Source organism: Mesocricetus auratus, unplaced genomic scaffold, assembly GCF_017639785.1.
Source record: "Mesocricetus auratus isolate SY011 unplaced genomic scaffold, BCM_Maur_2.0 Super-Scaffold_100014, whole genome shotgun sequence".
Classification (NCBI taxonomy): domain Eukaryota; kingdom Metazoa; phylum Chordata; class Mammalia; order Rodentia; family Cricetidae; genus Mesocricetus; species Mesocricetus auratus.
This window is the reverse complement of record NW_024429197.1, coordinates 30,581,527-30,608,018: the sequence shown is the minus strand read 5'-3', so window position 1 is coordinate 30,608,018 and position 26,492 is coordinate 30,581,527. Positions and strand designations below refer to the sequence as shown.

Sequence of the window (26,492 nt, the reverse complement as noted above, 5' to 3'; positions counted from 1 at the left end):
ATCTCTGTGAGTTTGAGACCAGCTTGGTCTACAGAGCTAGTTCCAGGACAGCCTCCAAAACAATACAGAGAATCTCTGTCTGGAAAAAAAACAAAAACAAAAAATTGACCCTGTTATTACCTTACCAAGATAATGGCTACCTTTAACTAGCAAATACTTTTTTTTAATATTTTATTTATTTATTGTGTATACAGCTTTCTGCCTACAGGCCAGCAGAGGGTACCAGATCTCATTCAAGGTGGCTGTGAGCCACCATGTGGTTGCTGGGAATTGAACTCAGGACCTCTGGAAGAACAGTCAGTGCTCTTAACCACTGAGCCATCTCTCCAGCCCCGAAAATACTTATTGAACATCCAAAAAGTTATGTATATTGTTCTGGGGTTATTTTTCAGAATTGAAATACATATGTCAATCGTTTTGGCTCAACTTTTAGTAAAGTTCCTGTATACATTTGGGTGTGGCTTCTGTACTAGGTGCTGTGCTTATTTCAGATTTCTGGTATCTGTGACATCAAAACTTTTTAATGGGCATCTCTAGAAGTCAACCCCTTCTTTTGGCCAATCCAGGCCAGCCGTTTCAGGATTCCTGCCTGGTTCTGGCACCGCTGCAGATAAACACACAGACATGAAACTGTTGGCCATTGGCTTGGGCTTCTTTTTGGCTAGCTCTGTCTTAATTACTAACCCATTTCTATTAACCTAAGTATTTCCACGTGGTCTTCTCTTACCGGAGAAAGACAGGCCTTGAACTTGGTGATCCCCTCCTGCTTCAGACTCCTGAAGCCACCCAGCTGGCTTCTTTGCTCTTTGTTCTGTGTCTACCTTGTATTCAGTTAAAATGGATTCATTTTTGTAGCACAGCCAGAGCAGTACAAGTTAGTAACACTGGTAATATGTTGTAAATTATACTCCACATAATCATTATGCAATCATTTGTGCCTGTTTTGTTTTTGAGTCAGGGTCTTGCTATGTGTAGCCCTAGATAACCTGGAGTTTGTCATGTAAACTAGGCTGGACTGGACCTCAACTGAAATCCATTTGCTTCTACCTCCTAAATGCTGAAGTTCAAGGCCATCGCTCATCTATCTCTTCTCCCTGCCCCCCCAAAGGTTTTTGCAAAGCTAATTTTTATTCAAAGTGTAAGTAAGGGAGAAAGCAGACTCCTTACAACAGGAAGGGTCCAGAGCCAGAGCCCCTCATGCATCTTATTATATAAGTGGTTTACTAATGACCCAGTATCTTCATTTCACTATTAGAGTTTCTTCAATATTTTTTCCTTTTTCATTAAAGCAGCTGGACAGTGTGGCACACACCTTTAATCCTAGCACTCAGGAGGCGGAGGCAGGTGAATCTCTGTATGTTCCAAGCCAGTCTGGTCTACAGAGCAAGTTCCAGGACAGCCAGGACTACACAGAGAAACCCTGTCTCAAAAAAAGGAAAGGAAAGGAAAAGCAGATAAATTTTAGGGGTCAAATTTTCTTGGATAGAATATAGTACAATGATATAAAACTCAAGGAAACCAATTTATGCTTTTATAATTGGTTCCCCGCCCCTGCAACAAGACTTTGTTTTCATCAGTAATTCAGAAAAATTCTAAGTCCCAGTTTTTTCATGTTAGGCCTATGAGAGCTATAAGAAAAACATGAAATCTTGATTAAAGGTTTATTAATTAATTCTAAGATGCTGTGTTAGTATTTTTATTAGGGATGATAGGTTTTAATGTCTAAATCTTTTGTGGAAAAGGTTATATTTCGACTTCTTGATCCTTTAACTTTTTTGTCACTAAAAATGTACTTTAGAGATTTATTTAATAGGAACTTTTGCCTCTGTGTGTGTGTGTGTGTGTGTGTGTGTGTGTGTGTGTGTGTGTGTATGTATGTAAGTGTACCTAATAACATCACCAGCTATAGCAGCTAGAGGAGAACATGCAATCCAACTACAGTTACAGGCAGTTGTGAGCCACCACGTAGGTGCTGGGAACTGAACTTTGTTCTTTGCAAGAGCAGCAAGTACTCTTAATTGCTGAGTCATCTCTCCACTGTGTACTTTAATGTCAGCGTTTGTTTTTACCTATTCAGAATACTCTGGGTCTACCAGATGCAAAGAAAAATACACTTCCAAAGCAGTATAGTCAGTTACTGGTTTTGTATGGGTGTATTTTATGCACATGTACATGTGTCGGCCAGAAGTCAACCTTGGAGGTCATTCCTTGCGGGCTATAATCTAATTTTTTTCTTTTTAAAGATTAACTTGCCAAATAGGTTAGTTGACTTGTCATAGAGTCCCAGGGACTCACCTGTTGTTGTTTCCCTTGCAGTGGGATCACATCCTACCATGCCTAGTTTTTTTTAGTGTAGGTTCTCAGAAATAAACTTAGGTCCTCATACTTACATGACAAGCACTTTACCAACTGAGGTATATCTCTTTCTCCTGATATTTTTAAATATAAGTGGAATGGCACATTTGATAAAATCTATCATCACTCCCTTAAAGGCTGCTTTTGCAAAATTATCCCTGGTACCCCCTTATTTCAGTCCTATTTCTCAGTGTTTCCTGATTATTCAATGTAATGAAATCCTTACAAAGTTCTTTCTCCCTGAATCGTAAGACCTGGCCCTCTAACTTTCAGTAGTTCTGTTAGGTTCTTTGCACCATTAGTTGTTGATTATATTTTACTCCATCTGAATTTGGAGATATTTGTTCGTATCTGTTGTGATTTTTTTGAAGTAAGTACTTTTTTCTTCTGGGTGTTTTTGAGACAGGATTTCTCTGTGGCCTTGACTGTCCTAGATCAATAACATTTAATTTGTGGATAAAGTCAATCGTGTTGGAAATTAAATACAGGCAATTTAGTATAGTTTATGTAAATATTACATACACTGCTTTAATTAATTTCACCCAGGAAACTGGAGGCCCAATACTTACGAAAATAAATTATAGGCCAGGCGGTGTTAGCACACACCTTTAATCCCAGCACTTGGGAGGCAGAGGCAGGCGGATCTCTGTGAGTTTGAGACTAGCTTGGTTTACAAGAGCTAGTTCCAGGACAGCCTCCAAAGCCATAGAGAAACCCTGTCTTGAAAAACAAAAAGAAAAGAAAAGCAATTATATAAATGTTTACAAGTACTTAATACTAGCCAGGTGTCTGCTGCACATGCCTTTAATCCCAGCACTCAAAAGGTAGAAGCAGGTAGTTCTATTATGAGTTTGAGACCAGCCTGGTCTACATAGTGAGTTCCAGGGTAGTGAAGGCTGTGTAAAGAGACTCTGTCTTAAAAAGACAGACAGACAGAGAGAGGGAGGGAGGGAGGTTATCTGTTTAAAATGTGTGGGTAGGGGTTTTGAGAAAAATCTTGAACTAATTCAGTTTAGGCAGGGACTGACTATGACTGTGTCTTACAACCCATCAGAGACATGCCATCTTATCTCACAAGGCAGAAGACCCGAAAAACTTTCTCATGGATTGGCAGGCCATTGCCGGATCGAAAACAGTACTACCAAATCTACAAGTAAGTGGTGAAGCTCTTTGGTTAGATTGCAAAATATACCTGGTTTTTCAGGCAAATCTGTTAAGCTTGTGTTTAAACTGTTCTACTCAATGCAGATTGAGATTTGAGGGATAACAGAAACAAATTTTTGGGAAGTTTTTGCTTGATGCAAAAAGATCTGTTGTGTTTGGTCAGGAAAATTTGAGGTGAACCATAATGTCATCTGCTTACAATGCATTTTTTTGAAACTTAAAAAATAAAGAGATCTTAGTACTGCATCCTTCCCAACTTATTTGTGTGTGCATATGTAGTATGTGTATGCATATATGTTTATTTGAGAATTTCTTACATGTTGTGTGTTTTGAACATTCATCATCCTCTCTCCACTCCATCACCACTCTATTTCATTCCTTTCTACCCAACTTTGAGATTTCTTCTTTTTTTTTTTTTCTTTACCAAATGAGTTAAGTTCATGTTCTTGAGTGGGCCTGCCCTATAGGGTTCACATTACTATTATTAAAGAAAACTGACTCTCCCCCCCCAGCAGCTATCAAATGCCAATAGCTTCTTAGCTACTGTTGGGATTTGTGTGCCCACCTTCTCTCTATGCTAGGATTTTGCCTGGCTAGAGCTTGTGTAAAAAAAAAAAAAGTTTGTGCATTCTGTCACAATTGCTGAGTTCATATGTGCATCTGCCCTGTTGTATCTGAAAAACCCTTTTTTCTTGATGTATTATCAACCACCTTTAGGTCTTACAATCTTTGTCGCTTCCATGAAGATCCCTAAACCTCAAAGAGACCCTCTATTTTATTGCTGGTGTAGGTTCTTTTGCTGAACACAGAACTCACCAATTCCAGCTAATCTTGCTAGTGAACTTGCCCTGGGGATTCCTCTTTTTGCTTCCCAAATGCTATATTCCAGGTGGTTGATACACTTAACTAGTTTTTTATGAGTGTTGGAAAACTGAACTCTAATCCTTGTGCTTGCTCATTCAGTGAGTGTTTCATCTACTGAGATTCTCCCCTTTCCAGCCTCCTGAATCCCTTATTGTCCTTTGTCAGTAATTGAGGTAGTTAAAACTGTGGGAAGGCATCTAAGTCATTTATGCTAAAGCAATTCCTTGAATCCATTTTGTGTACTTTTACTGGGTACATTATTTTCCTAGTATGTTAATTGGAAAGCTTAAGAGAAACCATTTAGAGGAATTTCTAGTTTAAGAATTTGTTTTTTAAATTTACTTATTTTTATTTTATGTGCATTGGTGTTTTGCCTGCATGTGTGTCTATATGAGTGTGTCAGACCCCTGCTAGAGTTACAGACAGTTGTGAGCTGGGTGCTGGGAATTGAACCCAGGTTCTCAATCTTTCAGAGCTTGAAAGATTGCTCAGTGGTTATGGGCACTGGCTGATCTTTCAGAGGACTCACATGGTGGCTCACAACTGTCCTAGGAAAATTCTGGCCTCCATGGGCACTGCACATGCATGTATTGCACAGGCAAGCACTCATACACATGAAATAAAAAAATTAAATCTCAAAAGAGGTAGCTGGATAGGCACATCCTTTAAAAGAATGTTGTTTCTAAAAATCTTTTCCAGGGGCAGGGAATCTCTGAGTTCCAGGCCAGCCTGATCTACAGAGCTAGTTCCAGGACAGCCAAGGCTCTGCCTCAAAAAAAAAAAATACATAAGTAAAAATAAAAAATAAAATAGAAACCTTTTCCCACTTTGATCATGTTTCTTTGTTGCTTTCTAGAGAAATTTGTATGAAAGTCAGTGATTGTTCCACTGAGATTCACATCAAGGTTGGACAGTTTGTATTGATTAAAGGAGATGATAATGCAAAACCCTATGTTGCTAAACTGATTGAATTATTTGAAGATGGTGAGTTTGGGCCTAAAATGGGAGCCTTATTTTATGGGGCACAAAATTGCAAAGTATGAGTTCTCTATTCATAGGCACTTGCAGAGCACTACGAGGTGGACAACGTAAGTATTAGCTGTTCCTTTCTCCGTGTAGACTTCATACACATAACAGCATAGTGTGAGGTAAAATGGACTTAGAGGACTCTAGAATTTAGCCTTTCCATTATTTTTAGGGCTAAGAATGTCAAGTGCAGGATATAGGGATGGGAAACTTAGGAAGACTGGAGGAAAATTGGTGATTTGCACTGTGTGGGGTGTTGTCAGTTTTTATACTTTTGGTATAAAAGTATCCAGCTCCCAAAAAAATGCACACACAAAGAATTGTTCTTATGGAATGCCCAGCCTTAGCTTGGCTTATTTCTAGCCAGCTTTTCTTAACTTAAATTATCTCGTTTACCTTTTGCCTCTGGGCTTTTATTTTTTTCTATTCTATATACCTTTCTTTACTTCTTACTCCCTGGTTTACTGTGTAGCTGGGTGACTGGCCCCCGACATCCTCTCTCCTTCTTTTTTTGTTCCGCATCTCTTCTTCCCAGGTTTCTCCTCCTATTTATTCTTTCTGCCTGCCAGCCCCACCTATCCTTTCTGCTGCCTTGCCATTGGCCATTCAGCCCTTTGTTAGACCAATCAGGTGTTTTAGACAGGCAAAATAACACAGCTTTACAGAGTTAAATAAATGCAATATAAAAGAATGCAACACATATTTGCATCATTAAACAGCAGGGTACACATGTTTTTAGTTTGGATCTGGGGAAGTTCCTATGAAATTTTGCAAGTATGATTTTTTTTTTAACAAAGTTATTGATGACCCAAACTGACCTTGAACTCTATTCATGACCTTAACTCAGGATGCTCCTGTCTACCAAGTATGAACCACCATACCTAACTGGTGGCCTTCTTTATCGTTGATTTGTACAATTTTTCCATTGATAAATTAAGTGCCTATGATTATAATAACTTGTTTTCCATCCCTTTGAAAATTCATTTTTATACTGATAAACACTATTAAAAGTATAACACTGGGGCTGGAAAAATGATTCAGCATTTAAATGCACTCGCTGTTTCAGAGGACCCAGGGATAGTCCATAGTACTTACTGTAACTCCAGTTCCAGAGGAGCTGTTGCCCCTTGGCAGTATCTGGCCTCAATAGATACTGTACACAAGTGGTACATATACACACATGAAGGCAATACTCATACACATAATAATACCATAAAGAGCATATTTGTGGAGTCATTTTGCTGCTGATTGGTGGTTCTTGAAACTTTTTTTTTTTTTGGTCTATAAAGGTGATAGGTATAGTACCTGTTTTGTAGAGTTATGGGAGGTAAATACTTATATTGTGTGGTGTTTGGTATTTAGGCAGTATTCAGTGATGCATTGTATTATCTACCTTCATATTTTCATCTTCCCTTTCTACATGGTCATCCTAGGATCTAAATTTCCTTCTATGAAATGTGCTCGAGTACAGTGGTTTGTTCGATTCTCTGAGATCCCCATCTCTAAAAGGCATTTATTAGGCCGGAAGCCTGCTGCACAGGAGATATTCTGGTATGACTATTCTGACTGTGATAACAACATTTATGTGGAGACCATCATTGGTCCTGTTCAGGTAGGTGATGCCTTAAATCCTAGGTTCTAAAGTATCTATATTGCATGACCTCAGAAATATTATTGATTCTAATTTGAATTGTTTCTTACCTTCTCTGGCTGCTTGGCCCATCCCACAGATACTGAGAGCATATGGCATGTGTTGGAAATGACATTTGGATTATGACCTGAAGGAAGAGCAGGAATTAGACAATGCATTTTAGTGAAAAATCATATGTAGCTATGATTGAGGGAGGCACAACATTGTAAGGCTGAGTGTGATTTGTAACATGAGGCTTCACCTTAAATAACTCAAAAAGTGCCCATTGCTAAAGACAGTCTTGTGTTACAGGAGTTTTGTATTCAGGAACTAAGCTGTTAAAGTAGATAATATTTTGAAATCTGTGTGTGTGGTGTGTGTGCACATGTACATGTGTATCTTATTTCTAGAGTTGCTTTCAAATCCATCTCCTGTGTGAAGTCTGGCTTGGGGTGATTAGTGAATTGGTTTAACAGTTGTCCAGAGAGACTGGTCTGACTTGGCTACAGTGATTTATTTATGGTTGTTATTATTATTTACAGTAATTTATTTCATGGTTGAATGAATGAAGTTGAAGCAGCAGAGCAGGTGGGTTTGGAAGGTGTGCTGGTTAGTTTTTGTCAATTTGAGTCTGTATGAAATACTGCTAACAAACTGACCTCTAGGCACGTTTGTGGGGGCATTTTATTGATTATTGATTTATGTGGGAGAGCCCAGTCCACTGTGTATGGTGCCCTTTCCTGAGCGGTATAAGAAAGCAAGGGCAACAAGCCCATAAATAGCATTCATTCTTCATGGCCTCTGCTTCAGTTCCTGTCTCCAGTTCCCTCAATGATGGACTGAGAGCTGTAAAGTAGAATAAACCCTTTTCTCCTTGAGTTATTCTTGGTCAGTGTTTTATGATAGTAACAGAAAGTAACTAGAAGGGCGGGAGAGTAGCGGTATCTACGAAAATCACAGTTGCCAGTAAGCAGGACTATTACTAAAGCCAAGCTCTGCTAGTGATGCTTGGCCATGTAGGGAACACTGAGAACTCTAGAAGTGAGGTGGGCATGATCTAAGAAGACACTGAAAAACAATTTAAGTCATCGTGGAGCAACTGCTGTTTAGTATGTTGAGAAGTTTTTGGTAGTTTGGCCTAGGTAAATAGATGGTGGGGTGGGGTGGGGGGAAGCAAGGAAGGGGGTAATGTGTGATTGAACCAGGATGGTAGCAGGAAAGAAGAGGAGAAGCCACGGCTGAGGATGGAGTTCCTTTAGTAGAGTGCCTGTCTAGCATGCATGAAGGCCTGGGTTCAGTCACCAGTACTGCATAACCCAGCTATGGAAGTGCACACCTGTAATTCCAGTACTCAGGAAGTAAAGTTATGAGGATCAGAGGTCACAGGAGGCCCTGTCCAAAAAAGTAAAGTCAATAAGAGGTGTGTGGGGAAAACAGGAACAATTTGCTGGGTGTGTTGGCACATATCTTTAACCCCAGCACACGGAAGATACTGATGGATCTCTGAGTTTGAGGCCAGTCTGATGTAGGAGGACATTCGGGACTACGTAGACACCCTATTTCAAAAAAGCAGAAAAACAAATTACCTTTTGTTGATATTCTCCTCAAACTATTCATGACTTTGTAAATGCTTAGTTTCTCAGTTTGCTATACAATGTCTTTCTCTTTAGCTATAAAAGGTGGCATTTCATATAAAGATGTGAGCTTAAGTAGGTTTCATTGCAGCCATGATGTTTTTTGTTTTTGTTTTTTTGGGTTTTTTTTGGCTGTATAGTCTTCATCTTGTTTATCTTACTTCCAAAATTTAGGTAGTAGCTTTAGCCCCAGATGAAGTGATCCCTATGGATCAGAAAAGTGAAGAGACACTGTTTGTGAAGTTATCCTGGAATACAAAGAAATTTGAACCACTGTCACCAGAATTACTTGCAGCATTGAATAAACTAGAAGATAGCCCTAAGTGCCAGAAACCTTTAGAAGCCAAGATTAAGAATGTAAAAAATCCTTGGAACACAACAGAACTCAAAAGGATTGAATCAAGTCACTCTACCTCCAAAACTTGCCAGACATCTGCTCATCCTGTCTCTCCCAATGCAAGGAAGCGACTGGAACTCAGTGGTAGGTGTAGTTGTAAAATAGTTCTACTTCAGAGTGCTATACTCCTTTGTAACATGCCAGTTCTTCCTCCCCGACCCCTGCTGCACTGTGATGGGTTTGCTATATCTCTGTGGTTGGCTTTTTCTGGGATGCCACATCATTGGAATCACAATTGACCTTTTTGCTTGGCTCTTTTTTCTTAGTTTCATTCATTTGAGAGTCATCCCTGTTACCCTATTTGTTGCTTTTTATGCAATGCTCTATTATATCAATCACCACAGCTTACTTATAATAGAAGACATCTGGGTGTTTTTTAGTTTTTGATGATTGCGAATAAAGCCACCCTAATTAATGATTAACACAGACACCAGATGGCTCTTCAGCCCTGTCTGTACCTGTCTTGTACCATAAGTGTGACTGAAGTTGGCTCATCTATGCTTTAAGACTGTGGCATTACTGCCTGCCATCTCCTCAGATCAGCGTGTCCTTGGAAAAGTACCAGAGTTGAGTCTCGTTCACCTTTTGTTTCTTGCTAGGGCCTAATATATACCTTGCCTTTTTAGTAGTTGGGCTATATCAATAAAGGGCTATGCTCTCTGGTTCTCATAGTCCTGGCAAGAGTGGAGCAGGTCTATACATAATGATTGTTTTCAGGAATTCCTCCTCTATCTTGGCAGATATAATCTGGGTTAAAAAAGGAACAGAAAAAAATTGGGTCTAGTGTCACTTAGTAATATACTACATTTCTTCAAGTGTTATTGCATTAGGGGTGGTTACTGTGCGGTGTTGCCTCAGGGAAGCTTGATCACTATTTTTTTCTAAAAAAGCTAACCTGGAAGTCAAATTCTGAATCCAGCAGATGCAGCTCAGTGGTAGAGCACATACTTAGCAAGATCCTGGGTTCAATCCCCAGGACTAAAATTGGAAAACAAATAAAAGTTATGTATGTTTCTAAATAGTAAAATCATACGTTTAGGAAAGAAGAGGCCATTTGGTCTAGAAGAGGACAATATGGACAAATTCAAAGTATGAATAACTTCAGTAATATAACTTCAGTTGCATCATGAGATTAGGGGTATGTGTTTCTAAGTTTAAGTAACATCCCACATTGTTTCTGTAGACTTAGGCATTCCCAGGAAGCCTAACATGAGGCTGTCAAAGAAGACCTTGAGTGATTCCTTGGATTCTCAAAAAAAATCTAAACGAAAAACTGCCTTCTCTGAGACAGCCTCTCCACCTAAAAGATCCCAGCCTGGTGAAATCAAGACCTCGTCAGCTTTGAAAAGTCTAGAAAAAAATGGACAGACTCATTCCTTTTGTGCCAAAGGTAGCATGACTCTAAGAACGCAAGACCCATCTTTCATGACCACAAAAATCAATGTGGAGAGGGCACTCAGCCCTATTAAGAGGAGATTGAGATCTTCAGTGGTACCCAATGTGATTCTGACGCCAAAGCGCATTGGGAGGTAAGCAGGAACATTGCCCCCTCTCACAGAGCAACTTGAGATACTTCTTGTGATGAGTGTCACAGAGGGGAAAGAAATGCTTTTGTCTTCAGGTGTCATTTAGGAATATTGATTTATTTCTGATACTATACTGCTTCACAGTTCTGGATTTTATTTGTTGGCTGTGGTTCTTTCCTACAATTTAATTTTTTTTCAGTTGGGTAGTTTTTTGTTTTTCGAACCTTAAATATAGTTTAAAAAGACAATAAATCTAGAACAAGTTTTGTAGTTTGGTAATTGATATGTGTAGATAATGAGTTTTACAATAAAAGCAACAGATATTTCTTAAATAGAAATTTCCAGCACCTGGCCTATAATATATTGCTCAGTAAATACTGAGTGTATTTTATACTGAATATATTTTCGTTAACTTTGAGCTTTTGTAAAAGATGACAGAAATAAAAAGGGGACAAAATCTGTTGGGAATTCATCCATTTTGGTCCACAATAACAAAATGATAAGTCTGATTTAAATGATGTGTTAAGAAACATGTGCCTTTAATCCCAGCACTCAGTAGGCTGAGACAGGTAGATCTCTGTGAGTTTGAGGCCAGCCTGGTCTACTGATCGAGTTCAGGACAGGCTCCAAAACAATACAGAGAAACCCTGTCTGGAAAAACAAAAACAAAAAATTGGGTCTATTTGATGAGCTTTTGAACCAAGTTTGATTGCTATAAAAGGAATAGGAGCCAGTGAGACCTGACTATCTCCAGAACCTAGTGTGGATTCTTGGTGTCTAAACGCCTTTCTCTAATCCATGTGTGATGCCTTACAGAGAGGCAAGAAAACAAGAAGCTCACAAAGAACCCACCAATAGTTCCCATCGTGTTCATAGAAGGAGTTCTCTCTTGACTTTGAATCGGATTAGGCAACAGCTTTGGTAAGACTACCCATTGATAAGCATTTGTCCCTTAATGACCCTTCTATTTGAATGGCCAGTGCATTGATACTCTTTCACCTACCATTTTGTACAAGTTCAATAGTTTGAAACGGACAAGAAATATTGGCCTGGGGGCTTTGTGGTTCCTTGGCCACATCATTCTTGTTTTCATCGAGTTTGGGAGTGTGGAATGCCTAGAACTTTGTTTTGATAAACCTTAGTTTGAATTTGGACTTCTGAAACTAAAATTTAGGAAGATGAACCTTCCAAATCTTTATTCCCTCATGATTAAAATAGGAAAGATATACATGTCTTAAAGTTGTTGATTTAGTGAACATGCAAGTATCCAAGAAGTGAAACAAATCCCATATTGCCTGGTGGTGGAAGAGACTATAATGCCTCTAATGCACACTTTTATACAGTTCTTATGAAGGTTTGAACACCAAATAATAGAAAATAATTAGTTTCCACCACTTAGGCTTCTAGATGATGATAAAAGTGACGAAGAAGAGGAAGAGTTCATATCCTCAGCAGAGGTGTCAGACTCCACTAGTGAGGAGGAAGATGATTGTATTCCTTCCCTTCCAAAGAGAAATCCCCAACGGCAGTCCACGAACTGGAGAATGGCCTCAAAGCCATCATTGCAGACCCCCTCCAAGACACCAAAAAAAACTGTAAGGTTCTTTTGGGTTTATTTTCCAGGGACATATCCCTCCTGTATGGTAAAGAATGGTAATTCCAAGGTCAAGGAGTAACAGCTAGATTCTTAGCAAAGATCTATGATACTGAAATGAATCTAGTTGTAGAGGATGATTTTCCTTGTGTTATTTGTTTGTTGTTTTTGCTTTTGAGACAGTGTGTTACTCTATAGCCCAGACTGGCCCCAGAATCCCAAGCATGTGCTACCACATGTGCCTTGCTCAAGAGTTCAAGTTCCTTTTAAGGGCCAGAGTCAGATGGTCAAGAGCAGGGGTTTGCGTTTCCCTTGGCACTCAGAGGGAATTGAACTAGGTGCAGCTGAGAGATCAGAAGTACTGCTTAAGTGTGGCAATGAATATGCAACAGGAAAATGGAAGGAAGTTCCCATGGAACTGTAACAGCATGAAAGATGTTGGGGTCTTCTCATGCAGAAGTGGGTTTGAGAAACACGAGAGTTAAACATGGTAGACTTTTTTTTTTAAGAGCTCTTTAGCAAACAGTTAGGGAATACTTGCTTAGAAACTACTGTTCTCCATTTTTCCAGATCAAGATGGAGCTGAGGCTGAGCCTGTAAGGAAGGAAGTCTAGTAGATCCCATTTGAACTAAAGGCAATATTTACTTGGATCTCCTCAAATACAGGTGCAAAAAGCTCACTGTGCTGATTGTTCACATCTCCTATGTCTCACCAGAAGGAAGGGATATGTAGCCCTGTGAGCATAATTAAAAAGTCTACTAGACTTGTAGTTACCTTCCTGCGGATCCTATACTTTCTCTCCTGTTAATAGATAAAAGACCTTTCAAACAGTCGAGTATGTACATTGTTGGCCAGGGAAAGCTAGAGAGTTGCCCATTACTCCATACCAGAAAGAGATGTGAGAGAAAGCATTGGTCTGCCCCATGGTGTAACCATCAAGAAAGAGCACGCCTGTGGGGCTACAGCCATGGCTCAGCAGCTAGGAGCACTTGTTCTTCCAGAGGACCTGAGTTTGATTTCCAGCACTTACATGGCAACTCATGACTGTCTGTATTTAATCCCATTGCTGACAAACCAATGTCCTCTTGTAGCCTCATTGGGCATCAGGCATGCACATTGTGTGCAGACATAGACACAGATAAAACACTCATATATGAAATAAAAAAAAAAAAGGACAAGGCCACTAGGCCTATGAGTGGGAGGGATGACCCAGGGATTTAGAATAAAAAAAATCTGGTGAGTTGGTTTTTTGATGTTGTTGGGTTTTGTTGTTATTTTTCCAGGTAGTGGGTTATGGGTTGAGGAATTCCTGAGTCAGACACAACCTATGGCTCTTCTTGAGTAGAGCAGCTTGAGCTTCCTAATAATTTTTTTAGCTTTGAAATACGTAGTGAAAGGCCAGAGGTGTACCTCAATGGCAGAGCACTTGTATAATATGTATGAAGCCCTGGGGGTTTTGTTTGTTTTGTCCTGTGTTTCCATACCAGGTGCTGGGATTGGTGTGCACCACTATGCCTGGCTGAATAATCTCTTTTTTTTTTAATTCTTTCCTCAATTCTACTCAACTTCTGACCCCATATAAATATTAGAAAAAAGAGATCCTGTTTGGACTATGAACAAAATGTTTGATGTGAGGGGGTGGGGAGTGGGGATGAGGAATGAATCATTTTTATTTCATGCTTATAGGAGGTAAAGCTACCTTCCTTTTACCAGGTCAAATTTCTGTGTCCTGGATGTGTCCCTCCCCATCCCCTTGGGCCCCCTCACCTTTTTTTGTTTTATTATAATTTATATTCTCTTTGATTACAGCCTCATCATGCAACTCCACAGATTCGAGATAGAAACCTTGCTGTTCAGGAGCCTACTAGCGTGCTTGAAGAGGCCCGGGTGAGGTAATGTTGCTCAGGGTCCTGCTTGGATAGGAGTGATGGGCCTCTTTCTTCACATACATTGGAGGTTGGTTGGGCCAGTACTGTGTAGTCAGTTATACACACTGGTCGAAGACAGTGAAACAAATGCTTATAAGAGCTTTAAACAACTAATGACTGGGCGAATGCAGATGGAAGGAAATGCCTCCCAGGCTGCTGCCATTGTCTTAGTATTTCTGAGGGTGGTGCTGTTAAGCTGCAGGGCCCAAAAGTAGGAATCAGATCAAGATTTTTGGAAACTAGTAGGTTTTGGTCTACCCAAGTGGTTTGTTGGGGAAAAGGGGGTTTGGGTGAGGCACCATGGAAAGAGGTGAGAAATAAGGAGTTTCCTATTATTTATATAGCTCCTGTATAAAAATAGGAGTGTCTTTTCTATTTTATTGAGTGGATGGTGAAAGACTTCTAAAGGCTTCCTTTCTTCCATCCTCCACCACCCGCAGGCTGCATGTTTCTGCTGTGCCTGACTCTCTTCCCTGTCGAGAGCAGGAATTCCAAGACATCTACAGCTTTGTGGAAAGCAAACTTCTTGATGGGACTGGAGGGTGAGTAATGCTGAGTAGACAGGGAGTTTGGGGAAGAGCTGCTCATACCACTGCTAAGCCTAGAAGAGTGGAATTCTGCCTTTTAAAACTAATGAGACCACTGGGGCTGCTTAGTTGATCAAAGGCTCTGGGTTTGATCCCCAGCACTATATAAACTGGACATGGTGGTGAGGTAGGGGCAGGAGGATCAAGAATTCAAGGTCATCCTTTGGATACATAGTGAGTTTGAGGCTAGCTTGAGCAATGTGGGATTTTGTCTCAATTTAAAAAGGAGGGGGTAACCTTTGGGTAGTCACTTTGCATGCATATAGCTTTGACTGTACAATGGGTGGCTAAACAGGTACAATTCTGACCAGTTTCCTAGGGTAGTCTGCACTGTTCCTATTTCCCTGACTCGGGTCTTGCTCGTACATAGTAGGATTTAGATGGCACAGACCCAGGCTATGAGTATTGTTTTCTTGCTCTAGGTGTATGTACATTTCTGGAGTTCCTGGGACAGGGAAGACAGCCACTGTAAATGAAGTCATACGTTGTCTGCAGCAAGCAGCCCAAACAAATGATGTTCCTCCGTTTGAATATGTTGAGGTCAATGGCATGAAGCTGACAGAGCCTCACCAAGTCTATGTGCAGATTTTACAGGTAGGCAAAGTTGTTGGGGGTGGGGGTTGGAAATAGTTCTTTAGAAGCACATGGAAAAGGAAAGGCTTACTTAATTTTATTTGCATTTTACACATTTATGCTGAGGTGGCAAGGGTGTGATGGGCAGAATTTTTAGACTAAAAAACAGGGCCTGTGGGCTTTATGTTAACTGATTACATGCTAACATGGCTGCAACCAGGAACTCACAAGTGACTTGGGAGTGTCCTGGAATAGAGTATAAACGTTGTTCTTTCACTAACTGTTACTTTGGAAAATATAATGGCCCTGTTGAGGAAGGGACTAGAGTAACAGGCAGAGTATAGGAAACAGAGCTTCTTCCTTTTGCAGACACACTTTAAGGTCAGTGGAGTGGAATCATCACCATTTACTACAGCAAATGCTTTTCCCCCATGCAGAAGCTGACGGGCCAGAAGGCAACAGCTAATCATGCAGCAGAACTGCTGGCAAAGCGATTCTGCAGCCGAGGATCCCCACAGGAAACCACTGTGCTGCTTGTGGATGAGGTAATGTACCCTGAGAGGACAGGAGAAGTCTGTTCATTGATTTCCTTGCACTAACTGTGTAGAGCAGGCTATCACTTCAGGTCACTGGCTCAGTCTCTGAATGACACTGTATGTCTTCTTTGATAGCTTGACCTTCTTTGGACTCACAAACAAGATGTCATGTACAATCTTTTTGACTGGCCTACTCACAAAGGAGCCCGGCTGGTAGTCCTGGCCATTGCCAACACCATGGACCTGCCAGAGAGGATCATGATGAACCGTGTATCTAGTCGACTGGTAAGTCCATGGTGTTCTGTAAAAATGATTTCTGCCATAATTATAATTTTTATGTTGGAATGAAAAAGCATTGCCATCTTCTAAAAAAGTACCATACCCCATACTTTGGTATTCTGGTCCCTGTGTAGTTTTAAATTCCTAGAAGTTTAATTACTTTTAAAAATATCTAAGCATGTATCACCTGCCACCTGTTAGGTACTTGGAATAAAGCAGAGAACGAGGCAGACTATGTTGTGCCTTCATGGCCTGGTAGTTTAGCAGGAAACACCCACATCCAACCGTGAAGAACATGGTAAGGGAAGGTGGGAACTATTCAGGTCCTTAGAGCACCTCTATCTCCTCGAATGATTCTAAAAGAATAAAAGGTTCTAAGATACTACTGTCCTCCAGGATACCCTAGTCCTTGCTGCAACTGAAATGAGAAATAGGAAGAAATATGTTGTTCTATGGGGCTTGAGAATTGGGCTAGGGGACCTGAGTGTGGGTTTTTCCCCCCAACCTAGACAATGAAACTTGTTCCTCTCATCTTGACTCTTCAGGGTCTAACCAGGATGTCCTTCCAGCCCTATTCTCACAACCAACTGAAAGAGATCCTAGTGTCCCGACTCAAGCATTTAAGGGCCTTTGAAGATGATGCTATCCAGTTGGTAGCCAGAAAGGTAAGTCATCATCAAGAAGCTCTTTGCTCCACCTCTGAGCAAGTCATCAAGTCCTTCCTGAGCACCTGTTGTATGTATCTTGTGCTGTGTATGCTGAATGAAGAGAACTTTAGGAATAAATACCTATGGGCCGGGGTGGCAGCACACACCTCCAGTTCCATGTCTGGCAATTAAAGGACTCGGAGGACAAAGGAAAAAGAATCCCTGAGTTTGAGGCTGGTCTGGTATTCATAATAAGTTCTGGGTTAGCCAGGGCTACATAGTAAACTAGTGTCTCAATGAATGGATGGATGGATAAAATCAATGAAGAAACAATATTCTAGAAGACTCCTTAACCTTATTTTATCGTGTGATTCTTTAGAAGGCCTCAGGGATTATGGGCTTTTATACAAATTAACCATACATGAGTCAAGAAACAAATTGTTTTGTGTAATCAAAGGGATCATTTATATCCATGCAGCCACCGAGGAAAGACCAAAACCCTGAACTAATGGACACAGTCAACCCTTTGAAATTGGTCAGAGTTAGACCTGTTTATATGGAATCATCCATTCTACAGATAGGGCCATATACAGACTCTCCTCACTACAGAAGAGCCCTAAGGCTCCGGGTGGAACTGCTTTGGGTATTTTCTTGTTCTTAGTGTTTTCTTTCATTGCCTTTAGACCTCAGCCCAAGCTCTTACATTCAGACTGTTTCACAGGTTGAGGGTGATAATAGGAAGCAGGAAATAATGAGGAAATATTTGGATGTAGGAGGCTGTTATTAGAAGAGTTCTTTGGTCTACTGAAAACATTTAGCAATTGTGTATAACCCCACTATACAGAGATGACTGCTGTGTTTGTCTTTTGAGACAGGGTCTCACTGTGTACCTCTGGCTGGTTTAGTGTGCTATACAGATTAGGCTTGTCTCAAAAATCAAGAGATCTGACTGCCTGCTAGGATTAAAAGCATGCACTACCATGCTTTTAATATCTTAGTGTGTTATATACATACATACCTACATAGTTTTCTTGGTTTATTTGCTGGTTTTTCAAGACAGGGTTGCTCTGTAGCTTTGGCGTCTGACCTGGAACTCGCTCTGTAGACCAGGCTGACCTCAAACTCACAGAAATCTGCCTGCCTCTGCCTCCTGAGTGTTGGGATTAAAGCCATGCACCACCCCCACCGACCAGTTTTCTTGGTTTATGTGCCACAATTTTGGAGGAATGGATCATTTTAGAAATAGTTTGGTGCAGTCCAATGGCAGGTGGATTTCAGGTTGCTGGTGAATACTGGGAATGTAAGAGTTGAGAAAGGTCTTTATAGACTGCACTGATTCTGAAAATTAAAATGCAAATGATCTGAGTAGGTATGGCAGTGTATCCCCATAAGCACTTGGGAAGGTGAGGCAGGATGATTGCAAAGTCAAGGCCAGCCTCAGCTACGTTGGAATAGTTTGTCAAAACTAACAAGCAGGTAACAAAGCACTCAAGTATGGGAGAGTGAAGAAGGGTCCTTGAGCATTGGACCTGGAAACTGGAAAGGAATAACAACAGCCCAGCATTGTGCAGTGCTCTGACTCACCTGTCTCAACATAGGGGTCCCCAAGTTTCATTGCTTTCTTTCCTCCCCATCCTGATTTTAATTCTTGTAGACATTGATTGGGCTGTTTTCCCAAATTTACTGCATACTCGGGGAGATCTCACTTCCAAATATGTTCTCTCTGGCCTTAAGTGGCTGCTTCTGGGGCATACAGAATGAGAACCCTTGTGGGTTTTGGGTGGGTGGGTGTTTGTTTATTGTTTATTTTTGAGACAGGGTCTTTCTATGTGTATGTAACCATGACTGTACTGGAACTCACTTTGTAGACCAGACTGGACTTCTGCGTCATCATTCCCAGCTTCCACAGAGGTCAGAATAGAGCTTTGGAGTCCCTGGAACCTGGAGTTAAGACTATTTGTGGTCCACCATGTGCTCACCAACTAGTACCCTTAACCAGCAAGCATCTTTTCTAGCCCCTCCTTAAAAACAAACAACAAACCCCACTTATTTCCTAAATACTAAAACTGGGGATTTTTGCCCTTTCTGCTGGAGTTATCTATAAAATCATGGGACTGTGGTTTGGAATTAATGCATAGTGTTCCGTATATGATACGGTTTATTGCAGGCTTTCACAGGGTGCCTTGACTGTTGACGTTGGGACAAGACTATTCTCAGCACCACATTATTTTTTAGCTGTGCATAGATCCAGTGGTTATTAACCTAGGTTGAGATGGCAAGTGGACACTGTAAATAAAATGTTCCTCTTGTAGGTAGCAGCCCTCTCCGGAGATGCCCGGCGCTGCCTGGACATCTGTAGGCGTGCCACCGAGATCTGTGAGTTTTCCCATACTCAAGGCGACTCTCTGGGCCTGGTGACTGTGGCCCACTTAATGGAGGCTATAGATGAAATGTTTTCCTCATCCTACATCACTGCCATCAAGTAAGATGCTCTGCTGCCTGCACCTCTGGGAGGGTCTGAAGAAAGATGACAGCTTTGGGGTTTTGGAAATGTGCTTCTGTTTCTCAAGTAACTGAATGTAGCTAGAGAAAGTCCTTAGGGGCAATTGGGGAAGGCAAAAACAAAATCCTTGGTAATAGATTAATGCGTATTAAAATGTATTAAGTATGAATACTATAGGAATAGGCTGGGGTTGGTTATTCATGCCTATAATCTTAGCATTTGGGAGGCTGAGGCAGGAGGATTGCCACAACTTTTAAGACTAGCCCGGGTTGCATAATTGAGTTCCAGGCTAGCCTAGGCTACACAGTGAGCCCAAAAAGAAAAGGACATATTTAATGGTAGAAAGATGAGTCAGTGGTTAAATACACTGCTTTTCTTGTATATCACTCAGCATCCGCCTGGCAGTTCACAAATGCTTGTAACTTCAGTTCTTGAGTTCTGACACCCTCTTCTGCTATACACACACACATACACACACACACTTTTTTAAGTTACATGAACAATCCAGGCAATGGTGGTGCACACCTTTAATCCCTGCAGAGGCAGATGGATCACTGAATTCAAAGCCAGCCTGGTGTCTTCAGAGCAAGGTCTAGGACAGTTAGGACTACACAGAGAAATCCTGATTCAGAAAAAAAACAAAAGTTACATGAGCAGGAAATAGCTGTGTTTCTTACCGAGGCATACTCTGCTCCCAAAATTTGGATGTGAGGCTTTTTTTGGTTATTTATCTATCTGAGGTACAGGTATAATTCCAGAAGTAGTTGCTATGTTCCCCATTTCCAAGAGAACATTTTCTGTCAACTATACTTTGTCAGGTGATACAGAAAATGTTTCCTCTCCTTGAGGCCAGTGGTATAGGCAGCATCTTAGAATTCACATTTTTTTGTTTCTTTTAAGAAACTGTTCCCTCCTGGAACAGGGCTTCCTGAGAGCCATTATTGCAGAATTCCGTCGATCTGGACTAGAGGAAGCAACATTTCAACAGGTAATTGGTTGAGTCCTGTTTACTTTTTGTTGTGGTGGTTGGTTGGTTTTGTTTGGTTTTATTTTTCTTGGTTCTTCTAGATATGGGTCCAGGGTTCTTAGTATAGTATAGTGTTACAGCTCAGATGGTGAAAAGTATCCTGGCAGCCAGGAACCAATGAATATCACAAAGAGATTTATTGTGAGGGGAAACCCCATAAGGGTGGCTGCCTCTGTTATGAGCAGCAGCAGAGAACTGGGCAGAACATGCAGTTGGGACAGGGCTTTCCAGGGTGGCCTGACCTTGGGGCAAGCTTGTCGGTTTTTTTTTTTTTCTTTTCTGTAGGGCAGGGCCTGGCCATTCTCTTAGCCTCCTGGTAGGGCCTTTAGGGACGTTTGGGGCTTGGGAGTGGGGGGCTAGCCAGTAGAGGTGTGGTGGGAAGGTGGCCACTCACCAGCTTCAAGGGGTCAGGCTGGGCTGCCAGAGTAGTCCAAGTGCCCAGAAGTGTCCAAAGGTGCAAATTATAAGGTATCTAGATAGCCAACACTTAGAATATGTGGAACGGAGCTGAGAATATACTTCAAAAAGTAGGTATTGGCCTTGAATGAACAAATTTCAGTTCCGTTCTTTAGTACATCATAAACCAGGCATGGTGGTACATGCCTGTTATCCCAGGACTTTGAGATAGAGGCAGGAGGTTCCTAAATTCATTCATCCTTGACTACATACCCAGTTTGACACCACCCTGGAGTTTGTGAGACATTTTAAACACAGCAAACAAGCCAGGTGGTAGTGCACGCCTTTAATCCCAGCACTCAGAAGTCAGAGGCAGGCCAGCTTGGTGTACAGAGTGAGTTCCAGGACAGGCTCCAAAGCTACAGAGAGATACTGTCACAAACAAACAAACCCAAAAGTAAAAACAAACAACTAACACAACCCAGAAGGGACCTTTAATAGTTCTCTATTCCAAATATTGCTCAGTTGCGTGCAAACATCTTGAGGTAAACTGAAGTTTTGCTTTAAAACATGAAGTAGCCACATGGTGACTCACATTTGTAAACCCAGCACCGGGAAAATGAGGCAGGAGAATTGCCAAGAGTTTGAGGTTAGATTGAACTACATGGTGAGTTGCAAACCACCTTGAGCTACAGACTAAGACTTTTTGCCTCAAAAAGACTAGAAAAGAAAGAGGGGAGAGGGGTAAGAGGAAGGAAGGAAAGAGAGGAGTGATTTGCCCAGTGTCACATAGGTAAATTACAGAAAAGCTGGGTTAGATGTGCTGTGTCCTCTTCTACAGCTTATTTTCTACTCCTTGGCAGTGGCGCAAGTGCATCTACTGATGAGGCATTTGGTATCTAAGGTACCAAGTGTCTGATTGTTTTGAGACTGGATCTTATTTTGTAGCCTTGGTTGTCATGGAACTTAAATATCTGTCTGCCTTTGCCTCCAAAGTACTTTTGAACTAAAGATGAGAGAGCATCACCCACCCAGCCCCAGGCACCCAAGTTTTGGAAAAGATGAATGATCAGATACAAACCCAGGATTATTGTTCCTCTTAACCTTTGCTTTACTTTTGATGTTTAGATATACAGTCAACATGTGGCTCTGTGCAGGATGGAGGGACTGCCTTATCCTACCATGTCTGAGACCATGGCTGTGTGCTCAAATCTGGGTTCTTGCCGCCTCCTCCTGGTGGAACCCAGCAGGAATGACCTACTACTTCGAGTGAGACTCAATGTGAGCCAGGATGATGTACTATATGCCCTGAAAGAAGAGTGAAGAGATTCACAGACTTCTGTTTCTCAAACAGCCTTATTTTTCTTCAGAACATGAGTTAAAGCAAAATACACAGAATGGAAATGATTATTGTAGATTTTTGTATTTTATGTTATTTAGTTTGCTTTTTTCCAGAGCGTTCGAGAAATTTATGGTAATGTACTATGTATATAAAGATATATATATATATATATATATATATATATATATATATATATATATATATATATCTTGTATCTATATAAAGTAGTTCTGGAGAATTTGTATGGGATTGACTACACTGGTTACCTCTGGGAAATACCTGGTGGTTTTCAGGGGTGAGGAAGAGTTCACTGTATGCCCACCACGATGTATTTGATCGTGAATGACATAAAATTGATTTTTTGGAAAAGAGCCAGTGGGGTTTTGTGTGCATCACAGTGACAATGTTCCTTGAATGCAGGAGGTACTGGGTTCATTTTCCACTGCTAAATGCAAGCCAAATGCCTTTAGCCCTGGTACCTTGTACCCTGCATGGTACATACCAACCTGCAATCCCAGAATTTGGGAGGCTGAAGCAGAAGGATTACTATAGGTTTGATGCTAGCCTGGATCACATAGTAAATTCAAAACCAGCCTGGGGAAAAAAAAACAACAAAGAACTGCTAGAATAATACAGGAATAATAGGAATAAAGTTAAAAGTTATCACTCACAGAGTTAGAGAGATGCCTAAGTGGTTGAGGGAACTTGCTCTTTCAGAGAATCTGGGTTCAGTTCTCAGCACCCAATGGCAACTCACAACATAACTCCAGTTATAATGTACCTGAAAACCTTACTTTTGTCTTCCAAGGGCACCACACATGCACATAGTACATATACATATATACATGCAGGCAAACACTAAAACAAAATTTGTCTGCATCAGTATGTATATGCCACCTGTGTGCAGTCTGCTCAGCAGCCAGAAGAGGCCATCTGATTTCCTGAAACTATTTACAAATGGTTTTGTAGCTATGTGTGTGCTGGGGACCAAATCTGTCCTCTGCTGAGTCACCTCTCCAACCGCTGTATCAGAATATTTTTATAAAAGGAAGAAGTTTAAAGATGTCATTTACAGAAGGAAAATTGATATAGAAATGTGTATTTTACATTGGTATGGATTTTGGCTTATTGATACAAATTTAAGGTCAATTTTATTATATGTGTATTTCTCTTGTTTAGGTTAGGTATTGTGTTTACATATCTCATTTAAAATGTAATGTATAATTAAATATAGATTATATATACTCACCTATAATAGTAAAAACTTATAGTTATGTTAGATCTTCTAGATATACAGAGATATTTGAGATGGATAGTCTTCAAACCTTTCAAAGACCTTGAGACTATGGCATTTTAAATGGTTTAGGGTTTTTCATGACTATGAGACACAATTGCACCTAACAACACCAATTACTTCAGAGAGGAAGTTGGGCATCGAAGAAACTTGTTATGGAGTTTGCTTTTGATATAGCAATACTAGCTATTTGGGCAAGAAACTGCTCTTGGCTGGAGTGTTTGATTGTATGCTGTATAAAGTAGACACACAGGACCCATAGGAAAGTGACTGCTTAACATGCCAAAACAAGATGGAACAGTAGTCCTTCAGGGTTCTTGCTTCACTGAGAATTCTGCCAGACACACAATGGCCTATAGGCTGAAAATGGATGAATTCTCCAACATTACAGAGGAACTTCGAGTGACTGACCAGGCAGTGAGATGTCTCTGTCAATTCTAGAGTTTATATGTTATCCTTCTGTGGTCTTTGATGGAGTTGAAAACAGATAGTTATAGTTATGATTTTCCTTAGTTATAAGAGAGAAGTAACATAGAAGACTTTAGACTCACAAAGATAGGCTAGATGATAGAATATTGTTTTTAAATTTTGCTAAATGTTAATAGACTAAATATTGTTAACTACAGTTCTTACTTGATAATTGTTTTCTTATATATTTTACTATGTTAAAGTTAAAACCCTTTTTATTTAGACAGAAAAGAGATGATGGGGAATATTCTACTGTATATATGTTTTTCTTATGGGTTAATGAATAAAACACTGATGTCTGATTGGCCAGACAGGAAGTGACATAGCTGAGCAGAAACTTGTCACTAGCTAATCATAGAGGTCTGGAGTTCTGTACAGACAGACAGGAGGTGATGTAGTTGGGCAGAATCAGGATATAAGCAGGGACAAACAGTTAATCATGCTTTTCTCTACAGAGACACATAGCAGTCAACATGTTAGCTGACAAAGGGGTTAGAGCTTTGGACCCTTCTCCATACCAATGTAAAGTGTTCATTTCTTTATCAAAAAATGAGTGACTAACAAAATGAAGCAGTTGAAATGGATAAAAGATGAAATTGGGGGCTCTTTCAGAGGATCTGAACTTAGTTTCTAGAATTGAAGTCAGATAGTTTACAACTCCAACTCCTGGGGATTTTACACTCTGATGTCCATGGACATCTGTATGCACAAATACAGACAAATGATAATTTTTAACTGCCAGAAATAAAAAGAAGCTAAAGAGATGATATACTGTTCTTGCAGACAATCTGAATTCCTTGTACCTATATCTGACAGTTCATAACTGCCTGTAACTCCAGCTCCAGGGTATCTGACATCTTCATATGAACTCTGAGGGCATGTATACTTGTATGTAAATACCTACACAGATCCACACGTGAATATATTTTAATCTTTAAAAATCTGAAACATGACTGTAGAGATGGCTGGGTGGGTGCAGTGTTTGCTTCACAAACCTGACCAATACACACAAAAGCTGGGCACAGGTGGTAAGCATATGTAACTCCAGCGTTGGGGGTTAGAAGACAGGTGAGTGAATGCCTAAGGACTTGACAGTCAGCTGAAACAGCTCTGGGTTCACTCTGAGTTTCTGTCTTGAAAAATGAGGAAGACACTACTATGAACCCAGGCATAGTGGTACATGCAGAGGCATTTTTGGTGAGTTTGTGGCTAGTTTGAGCTTCATAGCATGGTCAGGCCTTTCTGGGCTCTATGTAGGGTCTCCAAAAGCACACAACAGCACAACAAAAACATCTGGCTCTCATCTCAAAGTGAGTAACTAGTTGGTTCTGGAGCCAAATTCGAGTGGCGATGGACCGAGAACACAGAGTTAGGTTATACCAAGTACCATATTCAAGCATGATAGCAGTTTTATAGTTTTTATAAAAAATCGGGATTTTTTTCTTGTTTCTCCCTAATTTTGTTTCCTATTTTTATTTCTCTGTGTGTCTGTGTGTACATGCTACATGTGTGTAGTGTCCTTAGAGGCCAGAAGAAGGCATCAGGTCCCCTAGAGATGGAATTACAGAAGGTTGTGAGACCTTTTTACCACTGAACCCTTTTCTCCAGTTCTAAAGAAAAATTTCAAATATATTGGTGAAGCTTCATTTAGGTGGGTTCCAGCAAAGTGTAGACACTCCTGCTATAGGCTTCTGATGTTATCTGGTGATAATCGTCTTATCTTTTAGCTTAGTAGAAACTAGAAGTCCATTCATACATTCCTAAAGGATTTACTTGATAGTTGTGGACAATATAAATGGCTAATTAGGCACCTAAAGTAAGTCAAGGTAATTTGGCTACAGATCTCCAATATTTTACTTCTCTATAGTAATTGAAGTAATTCTAATCTGCTTTCTAGAATTTTAAATGTGGGTGCAAATTTTTCTGTGAACCTCCTTTAACTGAAGTTTCTAAAATAACTATAATAGAACTGCCATATGACCCAACTATATTGCTCCTGGGTATACATAACAAATAACTAACTTACCATATAAATACTTACACATGGCTCATGTCTATTGCTCTTCTGTTCACAATAGCAAGGAAATATAGTTGGAAGATAGATGAATCTATAATAAGTGATAATACTTGATGTTGTCTTGTGGATACTTTTAAATATATTACATAGTGAAACTGTATCTTACAATAAACCCAAAAAGACTCCCAAACACAAAACTCCGACAACAGTAACCCATAACTAGGGAGATGACTCAGTGAATATACTATAAGCATACGGACGTTAATTTGATTCCCAGAACCTACATTAAAAAGCTAGGCATATGGGGTCTGAGGAAACAGCTCAGTGGCTAGACATCTGCCACTCTCATAGAGGTCCCAGATTCAATTTTCAGAACCCACATGGCAGCTTACAACCACAACTCTGGTTTCAGGGGATCTGATGCCTCTTTGTCTCCATGGACACTGCGTATATATACATAAATACAACAGAACACTAGTGCTCATTAAAAAATAAAAAGGGGGGCTGCAAATGAGCCCCATTCCTCTGGCCAGCACAGGGATGGCCAAGATGTTACCAAGGGGGTAGGGAGGCCCTGCATGTGAAGAGCTCAGGACATCAACCTCACAACGCTCCTGTCAGCCAGTCTCGCGTTACCTGCTCAAAGATGCCTGCGCACTTCCAGCCCCACCCTCGGCGTCACCTGTCTGCGCCCCCGCCCGCGC

General features: G+C 40.5%; 1 protein-coding gene and 1 long non-coding RNA gene across 4 annotated transcripts in view; one reads left to right on the top strand and one right to left on the bottom strand.

Annotated features, from left to right (window-relative positions):
* Nucleotides 1–22,074, top strand: part of Orc1 (origin recognition complex subunit 1) — a 24,774-nt gene extending 2,700 nt beyond the window's left edge. Inside the window, exons 1-17 of one of the 2 annotated variants that reach the window (XM_021228396.2) lie at nt 247–360; nt 3,410–3,508; nt 5,240–5,367; nt 6,843–7,021; nt 8,848–9,154; nt 10,254–10,599; nt 11,413–11,517; nt 11,996–12,191; nt 14,001–14,083; nt 14,560–14,661; nt 15,129–15,300; nt 15,717–15,824; nt 15,951–16,100; nt 16,640–16,759; nt 19,054–19,223; nt 20,145–20,232; nt 21,796–22,074. In XM_021228396.2, coding sequence (XP_021084055.1) covers nt 3,414–3,508; nt 5,240–5,367; nt 6,843–7,021; nt 8,848–9,154; nt 10,254–10,599; nt 11,413–11,517; nt 11,996–12,191; nt 14,001–14,083; nt 14,560–14,661; nt 15,129–15,300; nt 15,717–15,824; nt 15,951–16,100; nt 16,640–16,759; nt 19,054–19,223; nt 20,145–20,232; nt 21,796–21,990 — 2,544 coding nt within the window. In that variant the 5' untranslated portion in view covers nt 247–360; nt 3,410–3,413 and the 3' untranslated portion in view covers nt 21,991–22,074. Of the gene's footprint in view, nt 1–246; nt 361–3,409; nt 3,509–5,239; nt 5,368–6,842; nt 7,022–8,847; nt 9,155–10,253; nt 10,600–11,412; nt 11,518–11,995; nt 12,192–14,000; nt 14,084–14,559; nt 14,662–15,128; nt 15,301–15,716; nt 15,825–15,950; nt 16,101–16,639; nt 16,760–19,053; nt 19,224–20,144; nt 20,233–21,795 lie in introns of those variants that run through there. The other variant, XM_005072135.4, reaches the window with a different exon arrangement.
* On the bottom strand, nt 20,394–26,492 carry LOC121143997. 2 transcript variants are annotated; one of them, XR_005881323.1, is made up of 4 exons: nt 26,425–26,492; nt 25,813–25,879; nt 22,516–22,603; nt 20,394–21,975 (listed from the first exon to the last, which is right to left on the bottom strand). It is a non-coding gene; the product is annotated as an uncharacterized LOC121143997 (long non-coding RNA). The 2 variants fall into 2 exon arrangements; XR_005881322.1 differs by lacking the exon at nt 20,394–21,975 and having other exon boundaries at nt 22,227–22,603.